Raw genomic sequence first — 14,480 nt, 5'->3', positions numbered from 1 at the left:
GAAGGGAAATGGATATCCAGGTTTATGAAGCCCAAAGAAGAATTGAATAGCACTGGTAATCTACTTGACTTAATTGACATTTATAGAATACCCTCCTGAACAACAGCAGAATAAAAATTATTTTCAGGTGTACATGCAGAACATTTACCAACATAGTCCATATTATGGGCCATAAAACCTGTCTCAATAAAAGCTAAAAAGGATTCAAATCATACAAAATATGTCATGTTACCACAGTGGAATAATTTTCTCATTAATAACACAAAGCTGGAAAATATTTAAATATTTGGAAACTAAATAATGCACTAGTTCATAATCTATGGGTCAATGAAGACGTCAAAAGGAAAATTAGAAACTAAAAGAAAATGAAGACAGAAACATCAAAATGTGTTTAAGGCAGTGAAGTAGTATGTGGAGGGGGAATTTATAGCACTGAATACTTATAAAGAAAAGAGAGGTATAGAGTCAGTGACCTTGGTTTACAACTTAAGAAAATACAAAATTAAGAACAGGTCAAACTTAAAATAAGCAGAAGAAAGGAAATAATAAATATCAGAGCAGAAATTAAATTGAAAACAGAAAAATAGAGAAAATTAATGAAACCAAAAGATGTGTGTTTGTGAAGATCAGTAATAGTGATTAATGTCTAGTTTGACTTGTCACAAGAAAAAGACAGTTACCAATACCAGGAACAAGAGGGATAACATCAATATAAAACCTACCAATATTAAAAGGACAATGAAGAAATATGAACTTTATGCCAGTAAATTCAACAAATTAGATGAGAAAGATAAAGTCCTTTATAGATGCAAACTATCAAACTTCATTCCAAAAGAATAGGTTGCCTGATTAACCCTATAAAAATTTTTTAAATTTAATTTGTAGTTTAAAACTTTTCCACAAAGAAAACTCCATTTGATGCCACTACTGAGTTTTATCATACATTTAGGGGAGCAATAATACCAATTCTACAAAAAATTGGGATGGCTACTTTCCAGTTCATATTATGAAACCATCATACCTTGATACCACAATCTAACAGAGAAATTTCAAGAAAACCCTAGACCAATACTCCTCATAAACATATAAGCAAAAATTCTTAAAATTTTAGCAAATTAAGTCCAATAATAAAAAGATTGTATATATAATATAGAAGTAAATATAAAAAGGATAATATACCAAGTAAGATAAAAAAACAAAATTGAAGAAAAATTCCTAAGCCTGATAATGAGAAACCTACAGATGACGCACTGAATGGTGAAAGACTGAATGCTCTCCTGCAAAGATCAGGGGAAAAAAGTCAAAGTTTCCCTCTCATCTCTTGAGATCAGCATTGTACTGGAGGTTCTAGACAGTGCAATAAGGCAAGAAGGAGATAGAAGGTATAACAGCTTGTACAGGAAGAAGTAATAAAACTGCCTTTATTCACAGACCAACTATGTCTATGTAGAAAATTCAATAGAGTCTAAAATAACAAAAACTGCTAGAATTGTGTAGTTTACAAGATACAAGATCATTCAAAAATCTATCGTATTTTTATACAACACACTAAAAATGAGTTAACAGTAAAATTTTTAAAATACATTTTAGAATAGCATCAAAAAATATACACTACTTAAGGATAAATCTGACAGAATATGTGCAAGACCTGGACATTGAAAACTGCAAAACATCACTGAGGGAAATTAAAACCTAAATAAAGAGAAAAGCCATGTTAGTTGATCAGAAGGTACAATATTGTTAAATTGTCCATTTTTCCCTAATTAATCTGTAGACTCAACACAATTCCAAGTAACATTCCTAGTAGTTTTTTTAAAAATCAAAGTTGAGGTCCCCACCGCTGCCCCCTCAAAATTAAGATAAAAAATAAAAATCAAGGTTGAATTTATGTATTATGAAATTCTACCTTTGAAAATGTACAGTTCAGTTATTTTTAGTGTATTCACAAAGTTGTATAACCATCACCATCTAATTTTACATTTCCATCACCCCAGAAAGAAATCTCTTACCCATTAGCAACCACACTCAACCTATACAACCACTCCCACCCCTATGCAACCACTAATCTACTTTTTGTCTCTATGGATTTGCTTGTTCTTCACATTTTATATAAATGGAATTATGCAATATGTGTCCTTTTATGTTTGGCATCTTTCACTTAGGACACCAGAGTTTTCAAGTTTCTTCTATTTTGTAGCATGAATAAGTACTTCATTCCTTTTTATGGATGACTGATTTTCTGTTCTACAGATGTAGGACATTTACTTTATCCATTTATCAATTAATGGACATTTGTGTTTTCACTTTTTGGCTGTTATGAATATTGCTGCAATGAACTTTCATGTACAAGTTTTGATGTGGATATATAATTTAATTTCTCATGATTGTGTACCTAGATGTAGAATTTATTGGGTCATATAGTAACTGCATTGTTTAACTATTTGAAGAACTGTTAGACTGTTTTTTAAACTAGTTGCATCATTTTACATTGTACCAGCAATGTATGAGGGTTCTAATTTCTCCACATCCTTGCCAATGCATGTTATTGTCTGTCCGTTTTATTATAGCCATCCTAGTGGGTGTGAAGTGGTATCTCATTGTGATTTTGACTTGTATTTCCCTAATGATTAATTATGTTAAGTATCTTTTCCTGTCCTTATTGGAGAAATGTCTATTCAGATCTCATTTTTTAGTTGGGTTTTTTGTCTTTTTATTGCTGTGTTGTAAAATTGATAATGGTCCATGAGATATTTGATGTGCAAAAACTGTCTCCCATGCTGTTGGTTTTTTTTTTTTTTTTTTTTTTTTTTATTGATGATATCCTTTGAAGCACGAAAGTTTTTAATTTTGATGAAGTCCAATTTACCTGTTTCTTTTGGTTTGTTGCTTGTGCTTTTGTTGCCAGAAAGCATTGCTCAAACCAACGTCACAAAACCTTGTTTGCACCTATGCTTTCATCTAAGAGTTTTATAGTTTGGGCTGTTATATTTATGTCTTTGACCAATTTTAAGTTAGTTACTATATGGTGTGAGAGAGTAGTCCAGCTTCATTCTTTTGCATAAGAATAGTCAGTTCAGTAGAATTTTAATAGAAATTGACAAGCCGATTCAGAAATTCATATGGAAGTGCACATTACCTAAAATGGCCAAAACGACTTTGAATTTTTTTTTTAAATTGTAGAACTTAACACTGTATAATTTCAAAGCTATAATAGTCAATACAGTCTGTTCTTGGCGTAAAGACAAATAGCTTAGTTGAACAGATTAAAGAATCCAGAAATAGATATACACATTTATGATAACTTGACTTTAGACAAAGATGCAAGAGGAATTCACTTGTGAAAAAATAGCCTTTTAAACAAATGCTGCTTGAGCATTTGGATGTTTGTTTGCAAAAAAAAAGAACTTTAATCCATACATGTCACCATATATAAAATTAACCCAAAATAGAGCATAGACCTAAATGTAAAAGCTAAAACTTCTAGGAAAAAATCTTTGTGATGTTGTGTTAGATAAAGATTTTTTAGATATGATACAAAAAGCTTGATTGATTTAAAAAATTGATAAATTATATTTCATCAATAATAAAAGCTTCTTCAAATGACACTTAAGAGAATAAAAAGACAAGTCATAGTGTGGGAGAAAATATTTACAAATTACATAGCTCATAAAAGATTTGTGTGCAGAATATATAAAGAGTTCTTAAAACTCATTTTGAAGAACACATAAAGCCCAGTGGAAGAAATAGGCAAAAGATTTGAACAGATCCTTCACCAAAGAAGATACAGAGTTTCAAAAAGCACATGCAAAGATGCTCATCATCATTCGTATTAGAGAAATGAGATTAAGAGCTCAATGAGGTACCACTACACATGTATTAAAACGGTTAAAATTTAAAAGACTGATCCATACCAAGTGGTGGCAAGGATATTGAGCAAGTGGAACTTTCATACACTCTTTCTGTGAATGTAATTTAGTACAGCCACTCTGGAAAATAGTCTGGCAGTTTCTTAAGAAGTTAAACATACATTTACCTTAGGATCCCATCATTCCACTCCTGTGTATCTACCCATGAGAAATGAAAGCGTTTTTCCATGTGAAAAGTAGTATACGAATGTTCATCAGTGTTATTTGTAACAAAAAATTGTGAACGATCCAAATCCCCATCAACACCTGAATGGATAAACAAATTGTACTATAGCCATATAATAAAATTCTACTCAACAATTAAAAGTAAAAATAAGGATGGATCTCAGAAATATTGTGAAATTTATGAAGCCAAACAAAAAAGAGGACATAATTTTTATTTAAGATTCTGGGAGGTGCAGATGTGTCTATAGTAACAGAAAGCATGCACTATTTTCATATAAAATTCTCGAAAGTAGAAATTAGCCTATAATTGTAAAACACAAGTCAGTGGTTTTCTGGGGATAGGATGGTGGGACCTGGATGGGTGGGAAGGAGAGGTTACAAAGGACTACAAGGAAACTTTTGGGGGTTTTGGGTATGTTCATCATTTTGGTAGTGGTGATGGTTTCATACTTGGATCGATACATCAAAACTTACCAAATTGTATGCTTTAAATATGTACAGTTTATTAAACTGTACAACAGTTCTGTGCCAATATACCCAGGAATAACTAATAGCAGTTTTGTATTTAGTTTTAAGGCATTCTCCCTGCCCTTAAAAAATGAATTGGTCATTTTATTGTCTATTAGATATATATTACTCTTTGGATTCTGGTACATAATACAGTCATTTACATAAACTTTTGAGTTATTGTAGAAAACAGCATAGAAGTCTTGCATTTTAAACTTTTTTTCCTCCAATTTTTCTTCAAGGCAATGAGTTATAATGGAAAGAAAATGGAAACTAAACAGACAAATTTGTGTTTGAAGGAGTCTGTACAGTTTTTTGTATGTGTGACCCTGGGCAAGTTACTCAACATCTCTGAGTCTGTGGAGATACCTCCTTCATGGTAGTGTTTTGAAAAATCAACTGAGATAGCATGGTTTTCTATAATAAAACATTTTACACTACTGTAATTTCCTTTATATGATCTTGAGCAAGTTATTCAATATCCCTGAATGTGTATTCTAATCTAAACTGGAGATACCTATCTTAGAGCCAATTGTTTTAAGAATTGGCTGTGATAATGTGGTTATCTGCTGTAATGTGTCTCATAGTACATGATGCATAAGTAAGAGCTTAGAATATGTGTTTCTTTCACCTTCAGAGAGTTTCTGAAAATGTTTTTCAAATTAAGTTTTCATCAACAATTTAAAAGTTACAATTAGGGTTAAAAAATCTGAGCTTAAAAATTAATACTTAGTTTGCATCTGCTATTCAAATTCATATTATAAAATTCAGAGTTTTTCCTTTTCCATTGTATATAAAACATAGTTTTCTCAAAGTTTAGTGTGGTTCTGTGACTACAGATTGATCGTAGGAAGAATAAATAACATTCTATTAATCCCTTCAGCTTTTTTCTGCTTCTTGATTTATATTGTCATATCTTATTAGGAATAGTATGTTCTCATCATTGAAATGTTACCAGGGAAATTTTGCTTTCTGTGTCTGTTAATTAAGACTAACTCAAACAAGAGAATCTCCTTTAAGTTGGATGTAACTCAATGAGCTGTTTCTGTTTCTGTTTTTGCACTTTGGAAATTCAAATGACAAGGTACAAATGAGTCTCATGTTAAGTCTGTGATGTAGTTATGACTCAAGAAATTGCTTCCAGATCTCTGGCCTGCCCTGAAAAAAAATTTTTTATTTTAACTAGAAATTTGAAAGTGGATCATAGAACTAGAACCACAGCTAAACCACCTCCATTTTAGATCTTGGAAGGAATCCAGATCGTAGCCCATCTGGAATAATGAGATGGTTCACAAGATGCCCTTTTGTGATTTCCATTATAGTTCCTAGCCCATGTGTCTTGGAGTTTCCTACATCAGCTGATGCTAGAGTGACCACTATTACCACGTGAAGTGTCTCTGATACTCAAGATATTTGAGAAACACTCTTCTATCAAGTCTCTTGGCTAACACCTTAGTATTTTTTTAAGAGCCTGATAAAAGAAAAATTATGTTTTTAAACAGTACTTGTTGACGAATGGTACACATTGAAAGTTTTTTGTTCTGGGGGCTTTGTGGTAGCTGGCTGATATAGGGATCTGAATCCTTGACTTTGGTGTTATCAGCACCATGCCGTAACCAACTGAGCTAACCAGCCAGCCTTACATTGAAAGTTCTTAAGGCAACAGTTTATTTTGAACTGTGTAGGGGATTTGGATCTCTTCAGAGTTTTTGTTCAAAACTCATTATTTTAAATATGAAAACTAGTGTTTATGAGTTTAAGTAATTCATAATGTGTACAATCAAAGATTGAGAGGTATGTACTGTTGTTTCTTTTTATGTATTGAGTTTGTTTTCTTTTGCAGATGGTGATGCCCAGTCACTTAAGGAGCATCTTATTGATGAATTGGACTACATATTATTGCCAACGGAGGGTTGGAATAAACTTGTCAGCTGGTATACTTTGATGGAAGGTCAGGAGCCAATAGCACGAAAGGTATATTTTAAGAATAACTAATATAAACATTAATTTGTTTTGAATAGTTCATATTTTATTGCTAATTCAGTGAATTGTGAAGCCTTGTCACTTATCTTGGAAAATGACCAGCAAAATGTTATTGTACACTGTATTATAATGATAATAATAGCTAACACATATAGAGGGTTTGTTATATACTAGCTACTGTTTTAAGGACATTACATATTATTAATTAATTTAATTCTCTTAGAAAACTGTATAAGGTAGGTATTATTATCCACATTTTACAGGTGAAGAAATGAGGACAAAAAGAGAGGGTCAGGGTCTTTTAGAAAGTCACATCAGGATACAGCCTAACTCTGTTTTCTGTGCTGTACTGCTTTTTTGATAAAATGATTAAATACTAGTGAAGAAAATAAAAGCTGAAGTATTTTTTGAAACATAAAAAATTTTTTTAAACTTAAAAATGTAGATTTTTTTATATCCTTTATTTAAAATTTTACAGTTATAGTCTAGAAACATTAAAAATGACCAATTTTCTATATTGTTTGGTGCTAAAAAGTGACTTATGAAAGTGAGGGTGTTGCTCTAGTAGAATACCAAACACTCAAGGGAAATCAGCTAACCGTACACAAGTAATTGATAACTTATTTACAGGGGAGAAGGGGAGATGGGGGAGGAACGAAAATCTCTCAGGATAATTGTTTTATCTGGTGTAGTTCTCCCCTCCAAACATAGAAACCATAAAAACATCTAATTAAGTAACACAGGGTAAAATCCTGTAGTAAGTCAAACCATATTTGAACTTATCTGAAACTGATGCTGTGGAGTTGCCATATTAACAATTTGAATTTGGTTTAGTTATATTAGAATCTAACCTTGGATCTTGTTTTCTAAGTAAATCTTGAATGTCCCTTTGATTAAGTTGAGTTTGCCTTAATTTCACTCAGCCTTTTCTTGTGGCCATTTCAAATACACATACACACACACACACACACACACACACGTCTAGTTGCTTAATCAGTAGTTGCTGGAGAACTGAGTATATTAAGTAGTTGAAAGACAGCCTATTTAGGTGTAAATCTGTCTAGAACTTCATTTCTATAATAAAAGAAAATCTGTATCCAGATCATCTTCAAGTGTATTAAACTGTATTATTTTAATCTTAATGATATACTTTTTTTTCTTATAAATGTAACACATTATGCACTGCAAGTTTTCAGTATGGTGAACAGATCAACCAACAACTTTATTGCCATTACCCTTTGAAAGAGGCTTTGCCAAGATTTCTTGAAAACTGTGTCTGATAAGCAAGTTAAAAGAAAAAAGAAAGAATCATGGAAATTCCACACAGATAGAAAGAAAAAAAAAGTTTGAGATATCTGTTAGGAGACCATACTTTTGTTTTTAATAAAAGGTGAATGGAATTTACTCAACTCTTGAAGTAGTTTTTAAAACTTAATGTGCATAAAATTGCTTGGAGTCCATATTATAGATGGATTGTCCTCCAAAATTAAATCAGTAGGTCTGGGAATTTGCATTTTTATTACGGCCCATGTTACTGATGCAGGTGGAACTCACTTATAGAAGTAGATAGACCAGACATGTAAGGTCTGAAGCCCAATTTTTAATTTTACCAATTTCTGATTTTATTAAAGAATCTGGGATTGGTAATACCCCTAGGTATAATGCAGAAACAAAGTTAAACATCTTCCTGGGCCTCAAATCATCTCTAAAATATTTCATTTATAGTGTTAGACACTCAATTTAAAAACAAACTAACAAAAAGAAAATAGGCATATAAGCAGGAAATACAATGTAACCAAAATCCAAGAGAAACAACAGACAATAGAAACATACCCATAGGGAATCCAGATAATGGAGTTATTAGACAGTAACTTTAAAATACTGTGCTTATTATACTCAAAAGGAAAAGGCAGAATTGAAAAGTAGGGAAAAACTGTTAAGTAAGAATTAAATAAAATTCTAAAACTGAATAATAATATGAAAAAATTGTGAACTTAATGTTTTGGTATAATATTAGACTAAATAGAACTGAAGAGGGAATTTGTAAACTAAATGATATATCAGTAGAAAATATGCAGTCTAAAGCTTAGAAAGACCAAAGAATGGAAAATACAGAAAAAAGCAAAGGCATACATGGAACACAGTGAATAAGTTTAGTATAAATACATGTAATTGGAATCTTAGAAGGAGGGGAAAGAGGGAATGGGGTAGAGCTAATACTTGAGGAAGTAATAGCTGAGAATATTCTGAAACAGAGAAAGGCATCATGCTACAAATTCAAGAAATGCTATGAATGCCAAGTTAAAAAATACAAAACATAATGGAAATGTTGAAAAGCAAAGGCAAAAAGATATTTCTAATAATAGCCAGAGAAAAAGATGTATTATCTTCCGAGTAAGGATAAGACAAAAAAGTGATTTCTCAAGAGAAATAATGGAAGCCAGAAAACAATGTACTGTCTTCTACGTGCTAAAAGAAAATAACTGCCAACACAGAATTCTGTGACCAAAGAAAGAATCCTTTAGAAATGAAGTGAAAAAAGCCATTTTCATACAAGTAAAAACTGATAGAATTTGTTAACAGCAGACCTACACTAAAGGAAATATAAAATAGTCTTCAGAATGGAAGGAAAATTATTCTAGGTGAAGGCTTTTTTTTTATTCTAGGAAAAAGTAGACTGACAAAAAGTAAATATTGTGAGTAAATCTCAATATGGACTGTTTAAAAAATTAGTAATTTCTTATGGGGCTGAAAATACATATAAAATTAAACCACACAACAATCTTAGCATGTAAGTTAAGATAATAGTGCGCACAATGGCCCCCAATAATACCATCTCTTCATATCATCTTTTGATAGTCCCTGGCCACATTGTACCATGGTTAGTCTGTGTGGCCAGTAACATCTAGCAGAATTCATGGTACATCACTTTCAAGATTAGGTTTTAAAAGATATCGCGGCTTACATCTTGGGTGCACGTGCACTCTAGCTCTCTCTCTTTCTCATTTCTTACTCGGGGGAATTCAACTGTACATGGCGTGAACACTCAGGCAGTCTATGGAGAGGCCCACATGGTGAGAACTGAGATCTCTGCCCAGTAGAGAGGAACGGAGGCCTGCCAACAACCATGTGAGTGACCTTGGAAGTAGATCCTTCAGTCCTAGTTAATCTTTCAGATGATTGAAGCCCCAGCCCACAGCTTGACCACAACCTCATGAGAGACCCCATCCAAGCCAGAACAACCCAGCTAAGCTGCTCCCAGATTCTTGACCCTCAGAAACAATGTGAGATAATGTTTGCTGTGTTAAGCTGCAAAGTTTGGGGATACTTTATTAGGTAGGAATAGCTAACTAATATTGATTTCAGTACTTAGAAGTAGTGTGCTGACGTAACAAAACCTTGAAATGTGGTGGTGGCTTTGGACCCAGGCAGTGGGTAGAAGCTGTAAGAACACTGACAGTATTAGTGAAAGCCTAAAGGGCCTTGAACAAACTGTTACTAGAATTTTAGACTTTGAGGAGGCTGCCAGTGAGGACTAAAAATGAGGAAAGTCTTATCGGAAACTGGAGGAAAGTGATCTTTGTTATGTAGTGGCAGAAGGTTTGGCAACATGTCACCTGTAGTAAACTAAAAGGTAAAAAATGTATCTAATGAAATTAGTAATTTACCAAAGTGTTGAAAGTACTGCCTAGTTTCTTTTTGTGCTGCTTATTGTCAGATGTGAGAGGAGGGAGAGATAAGCTAAAGAAGGGAACTTCTAGTATTTGCCCAGGCAGATTTCAGAATTGCTGCGGACCATTGACTCCCTTGAATCTCCTGTTTTCTCCCCTTATAAAACAGGAATATCTAGAAAATTACATTCTGCATGCCTCACCATTTTATTTATTGTGTATGTGGAGCAGAAACTTGTCTCTTAGTTCACAGGACTGTAGATCAAGAGGAACTATACTCTTATATACTTACTTAAGGAACTACACCCAAGTTTATCTGCACCTGAACCAGATATAGATGACAAATTTCTGAACTATGAGTTGATACTGTAATGGGTTGAGACCAGTGGAGGCTTTTGGAGGGAGTGAATTTATTTTGCATGTTTGGGGAAGGAGCTGTGAATCATTGGGAGCCAGAGGGTACACTGTGCGTAGCCAGCCTTAAAGATGCTCGCCAGTGATTGCCACCTCCTGATATTCACACTCTTGTGTAATCTCCCACATTAATACCAGAATTGTTCTGTGTGACCAGTAGAATATGGCAGAAGTGATGGTATGTAACTTCTGAGATTAGTTCATAAAAGATACTGGTACTTCTATATTGGGAGTGCTCTCTTGTGTGCTCTCTCTCTCTCATATCACTCTGGGTAAAGCCATATGCCATGCAGGCAGCCCATGGATAGACTCACATAAAGAGGAATAGAGGTCTCCACTAACAGCTGAAGAGGAACTGAGGCCTACCAAAAACCACAAGAGTTTGGGAACAGAAGATTTGAACCACATGGTTCAAATCATGTTGGGAACTTGCCAACTTAAAAAATCAAGTAGGAATACGTAAAAAGTCAGATAAGAATACTTCCCAACTTATTTTATAAGGCTGGCATAAACCTGACACAAAACCTGAAGAATATTACAAGAAAGAAAAATTACAGGCTGGTCTTACTCATGAACATAGATGCTTAATTCCTGCACACAATATTAGCAAGACAAATCCAGCAATATGTAAAAAGGACAAAACTGACCAAGTTGGATTTTTTTAAAAGAATGCAATTTTGATTTAATTTTGATAATCATTCATTATAATTTTGGTATCAGCAGAATAAAGAAGAAAAATCAACTCAATAGATACAGAAAGAGCATTTGATAAAACAACATTGATGTATGATCTTTAAAAAAAAAAAACTCTTAGAAATAGAAAACTAGGAATAGAAACTACTGCAAACGTCATACTTTTTGGTAAAATATTAAAAGATTTCCCTCTCAGATCAGGGAAAGGCAAGGATAACTATATTAGAGATCTTAGTCAGTATGGTAATGCAAGGAAAAGAATTAAAAGAATAAGGCTTGATAAGAACTAAAAGAATAAGGGTTGAAAAAGAAGAAATGAAACTGTCAGTGTTCTTAGGAGCCACGATTGTATAGGTTTAAAATTCCAAAAATATGTACTGATAAACAGTTAGGCTTAATAAGTAAGTTTATCGAGGTAGCTTGAAGGTCAATATAGAGAAACCCGTTATTTATCAGCAACAAATAAAGTTGAATTTTAAAATAATGTTTACAGCAGATCAAAATACTTTGGAATAAATCTAACAAGACCTGTGCTTTTTTACACTGACAATTATAAAATATTACTGAGTGAAATTAAAGAAGACCTAATGAATTAATGGATCTAGGCTGGGAGTGGGTGGTCACCAAATTATTTTCAGTAAAAGGCCAGGTAGTAAATATTTTCTGCTTCATGGACCATTTGGTCTCTTGAAATTACTCAACTCTGCTGTTTTGGGTACAAAAGCAGCCACTGATAATAAATGAATAGCCGTGAAAGCAGCCATAGACATAAATTAATGGGCATGGCTGTGTTCCAGTAAAACAGTATTTTTAAGAAACAGATTATAGGTTGGATTTAGCCTGTGGGTTATAGTTTGTACATTGCTGATCTAGGCACTGATTATTAATACTTACCAACATCACAAAAAGGAGCAACTATATATTATTTGCATCCTATTTAGAGTATGTTTACCTGTTTACCATCTATGAGGTAGTCTTAGTAAAACTTGGAAGAATAAAAAGATGAATGGGGAAATTTTAGGTTAAATGATATTTAAGAAACGTATCAGTTGATTGCAGTTTATGAGCTTTATTTGGATCCTGATTCAAACACTATATTTAAAAACGAGACAGCAGGAAAAATTTGAATAATGCCTGGATATTTGATGTTAATGGATGGATTCATCTTAATTTTTTACATGTGTAATGGCATTGTGGCTATGTTTGAGTTTTTGTTTCTGTAGAAATATATCATGAAATATTTGTGGGTGAAATATCACATGTAGGATTTGTCTGTTTCTAGATCTAATTCATCTGCATTCAGCGTAGGTGCTCCGTAAATGCTTTGAAAAAATGAATGTAGCTAGCTCCTCTAAAATACTAACTAAATCTGTCCATTAGGCCCAGTGTTATCAAATTGTTCTATAGTACCAGTACCAGATATCTTTAGAAATTACTTTTGTTTCTCTTCCCATGGGGGGGGAGGGGTGTCCAGGGTGCACTTGGAATAAAATTTCTATGAAATTTTCATGCACAGATATAAAGAGTAGACAACATTAGGTTTATCATGTATTTGTATATTTTAATGGCTTTGTACAAAATGTCCTCTATGCACAGCAAAAATGAACAAATAGAAATTATATTTATTTTAATTCTGTATAAGTTTGTATTTCTCTCACAAATTTAGTAAAGAGACTTTGCCTTCCTTGTGGCCCTGAATTATTGAAAATATTTTTACATGTCAATAAGTCTTAAATTTTGAACAAGGAGTCAGATTTCATATTGTGCTTGCTCCTTATTTATGATGATATAACAACATTATAATTCACTTAGAGTAAATATTGCACTTGTCATCTATAATTCAGAAACATAACTATCATTTCTGAATATTCCTCTTCCAGTCTTATTTCAAATGTATATTTTAATGGTTATAATGATTAGGTAAATATAACTTTGTACCTTGTTTTTTATAAGCTTGTTTTTTCCTGTTACACAGTCTTTATAATCATCATTATTCAATGGTTATTTTTAATGCAGACATTTTTAATGAAGATAGGAAACTTTATATATACAAATAATCTACATATGACCATAAAAACACTAATTCACAACCATGCTAATTATTTTTCTCTGCTATGGTGCTGTTGATTTCCAGTGTTAGTAATATAGACAGTGTAATCCTTTCAAATAAAAAAAAGTTTGAGAACAAACTCCTTGTTTTTTAAAAAGGGAAGTTTGTTAATACACTGCCTTTAGAAGTAGTAAAATAAATATAGTAGTAGTATTCTAAGTAGTGATGAAGATTTTAGCAACATGTAAGGTGTTGTTGGAGAACAGAAAAAAATAATGAGAAAAACTCTGAATCCCAATAGTGTGGATTTTGAAATAAGTTTGTTGTTTTGTTTTCTGACAGTTAAATTACCATGCTTATTACAAGAAAATATTAGTATTATGAAAATTTATTCTCATGTTTAAAAAACTCCTTATTTTAAAAATATGTACCTCAATACAAATCATAATGAGGGATTTTCTTATTTTTGTTATTTTGTACTACTTATCGCTTTGCCTGCTCTGTGATTGGTCATTCCATTTGCCTTTTTTTCACCCCATAAAAAATGAGGCCTGCAGTTTATCTCAGTTTTAGCATCCTACTAATGATTGGTGACTACCGTAATGTACTACTATTTTAGGACTCAGATATTGAGTCCCAGAGCAGAAATTTCTGATTGATAAGAATATTTGATGCCTAGTTTTGTACTTAAATGTAAATACTAGTGGTCTTATAAAGTTAAATATGTTGCTACATTCTTAACCTCAAAGTAAATCAGCATAAGAGGTTTAACACAAATTTTGTTAATCAAGTGTTATAATTCATGTATTAGTTTTATAAAATGAAATGTTTATTAATAGAAGGAGAAGCACGGGCTGTTACCTGTTTTAGAAATTTTTAATAAGCATGATTAAGAGAATATATATAACAAAGTATCATAAAAATTCATGTTGGATTAGGTAGTAAATATTAGATAAATTGCATTTGAATTTTTTGAGCTGAAACAATTTTCCCCGCAAGTGAAAGACAAGTTCGTAAGTCCTTTACTGAATTGAGGTAAGCTTGTGAGTACATCTAACAGTTATTTGGAGC

The 14,480-nt window shown here is 32.5% G+C and overlaps 1 protein-coding gene across 8 annotated transcripts in view; it reads left to right on the top strand.

Annotated features, from left to right (window-relative positions):
- Nucleotides 1-14,480, top strand: part of USP15 (ubiquitin specific peptidase 15) — a 133,217-nt gene that overhangs the window by 26,798 nt on the left and 91,939 nt on the right. For 7 of the 8 annotated variants that reach the window (XR_010021328.1, XM_063074724.1, XM_063074725.1 and 4 more), the window contains exon 3: nucleotides 6,442-6,572. Coding sequence is in view for 6 of the 8 variants with exons in the window: in XM_063074724.1 (XP_062930794.1) it covers nucleotides 6,442-6,572 (131 nt within the window). In the remaining 2 variants the exon portion in view is untranslated. Of the gene's footprint in view, nucleotides 1-6,441; nucleotides 6,573-9,689; nucleotides 9,711-14,480 lie in introns of those variants that run through there. The other variant, XM_063074727.1, reaches the window with a different exon arrangement.

This window comes from Cynocephalus volans, chromosome 12 (assembly GCF_027409185.1).
Source record: "Cynocephalus volans isolate mCynVol1 chromosome 12, mCynVol1.pri, whole genome shotgun sequence".
Taxonomy (NCBI): Eukaryota; Metazoa; Chordata; class Mammalia; order Dermoptera; family Cynocephalidae; genus Cynocephalus; species Cynocephalus volans.
This window is presented reverse-complemented; position numbering and strand designations above follow the sequence as displayed.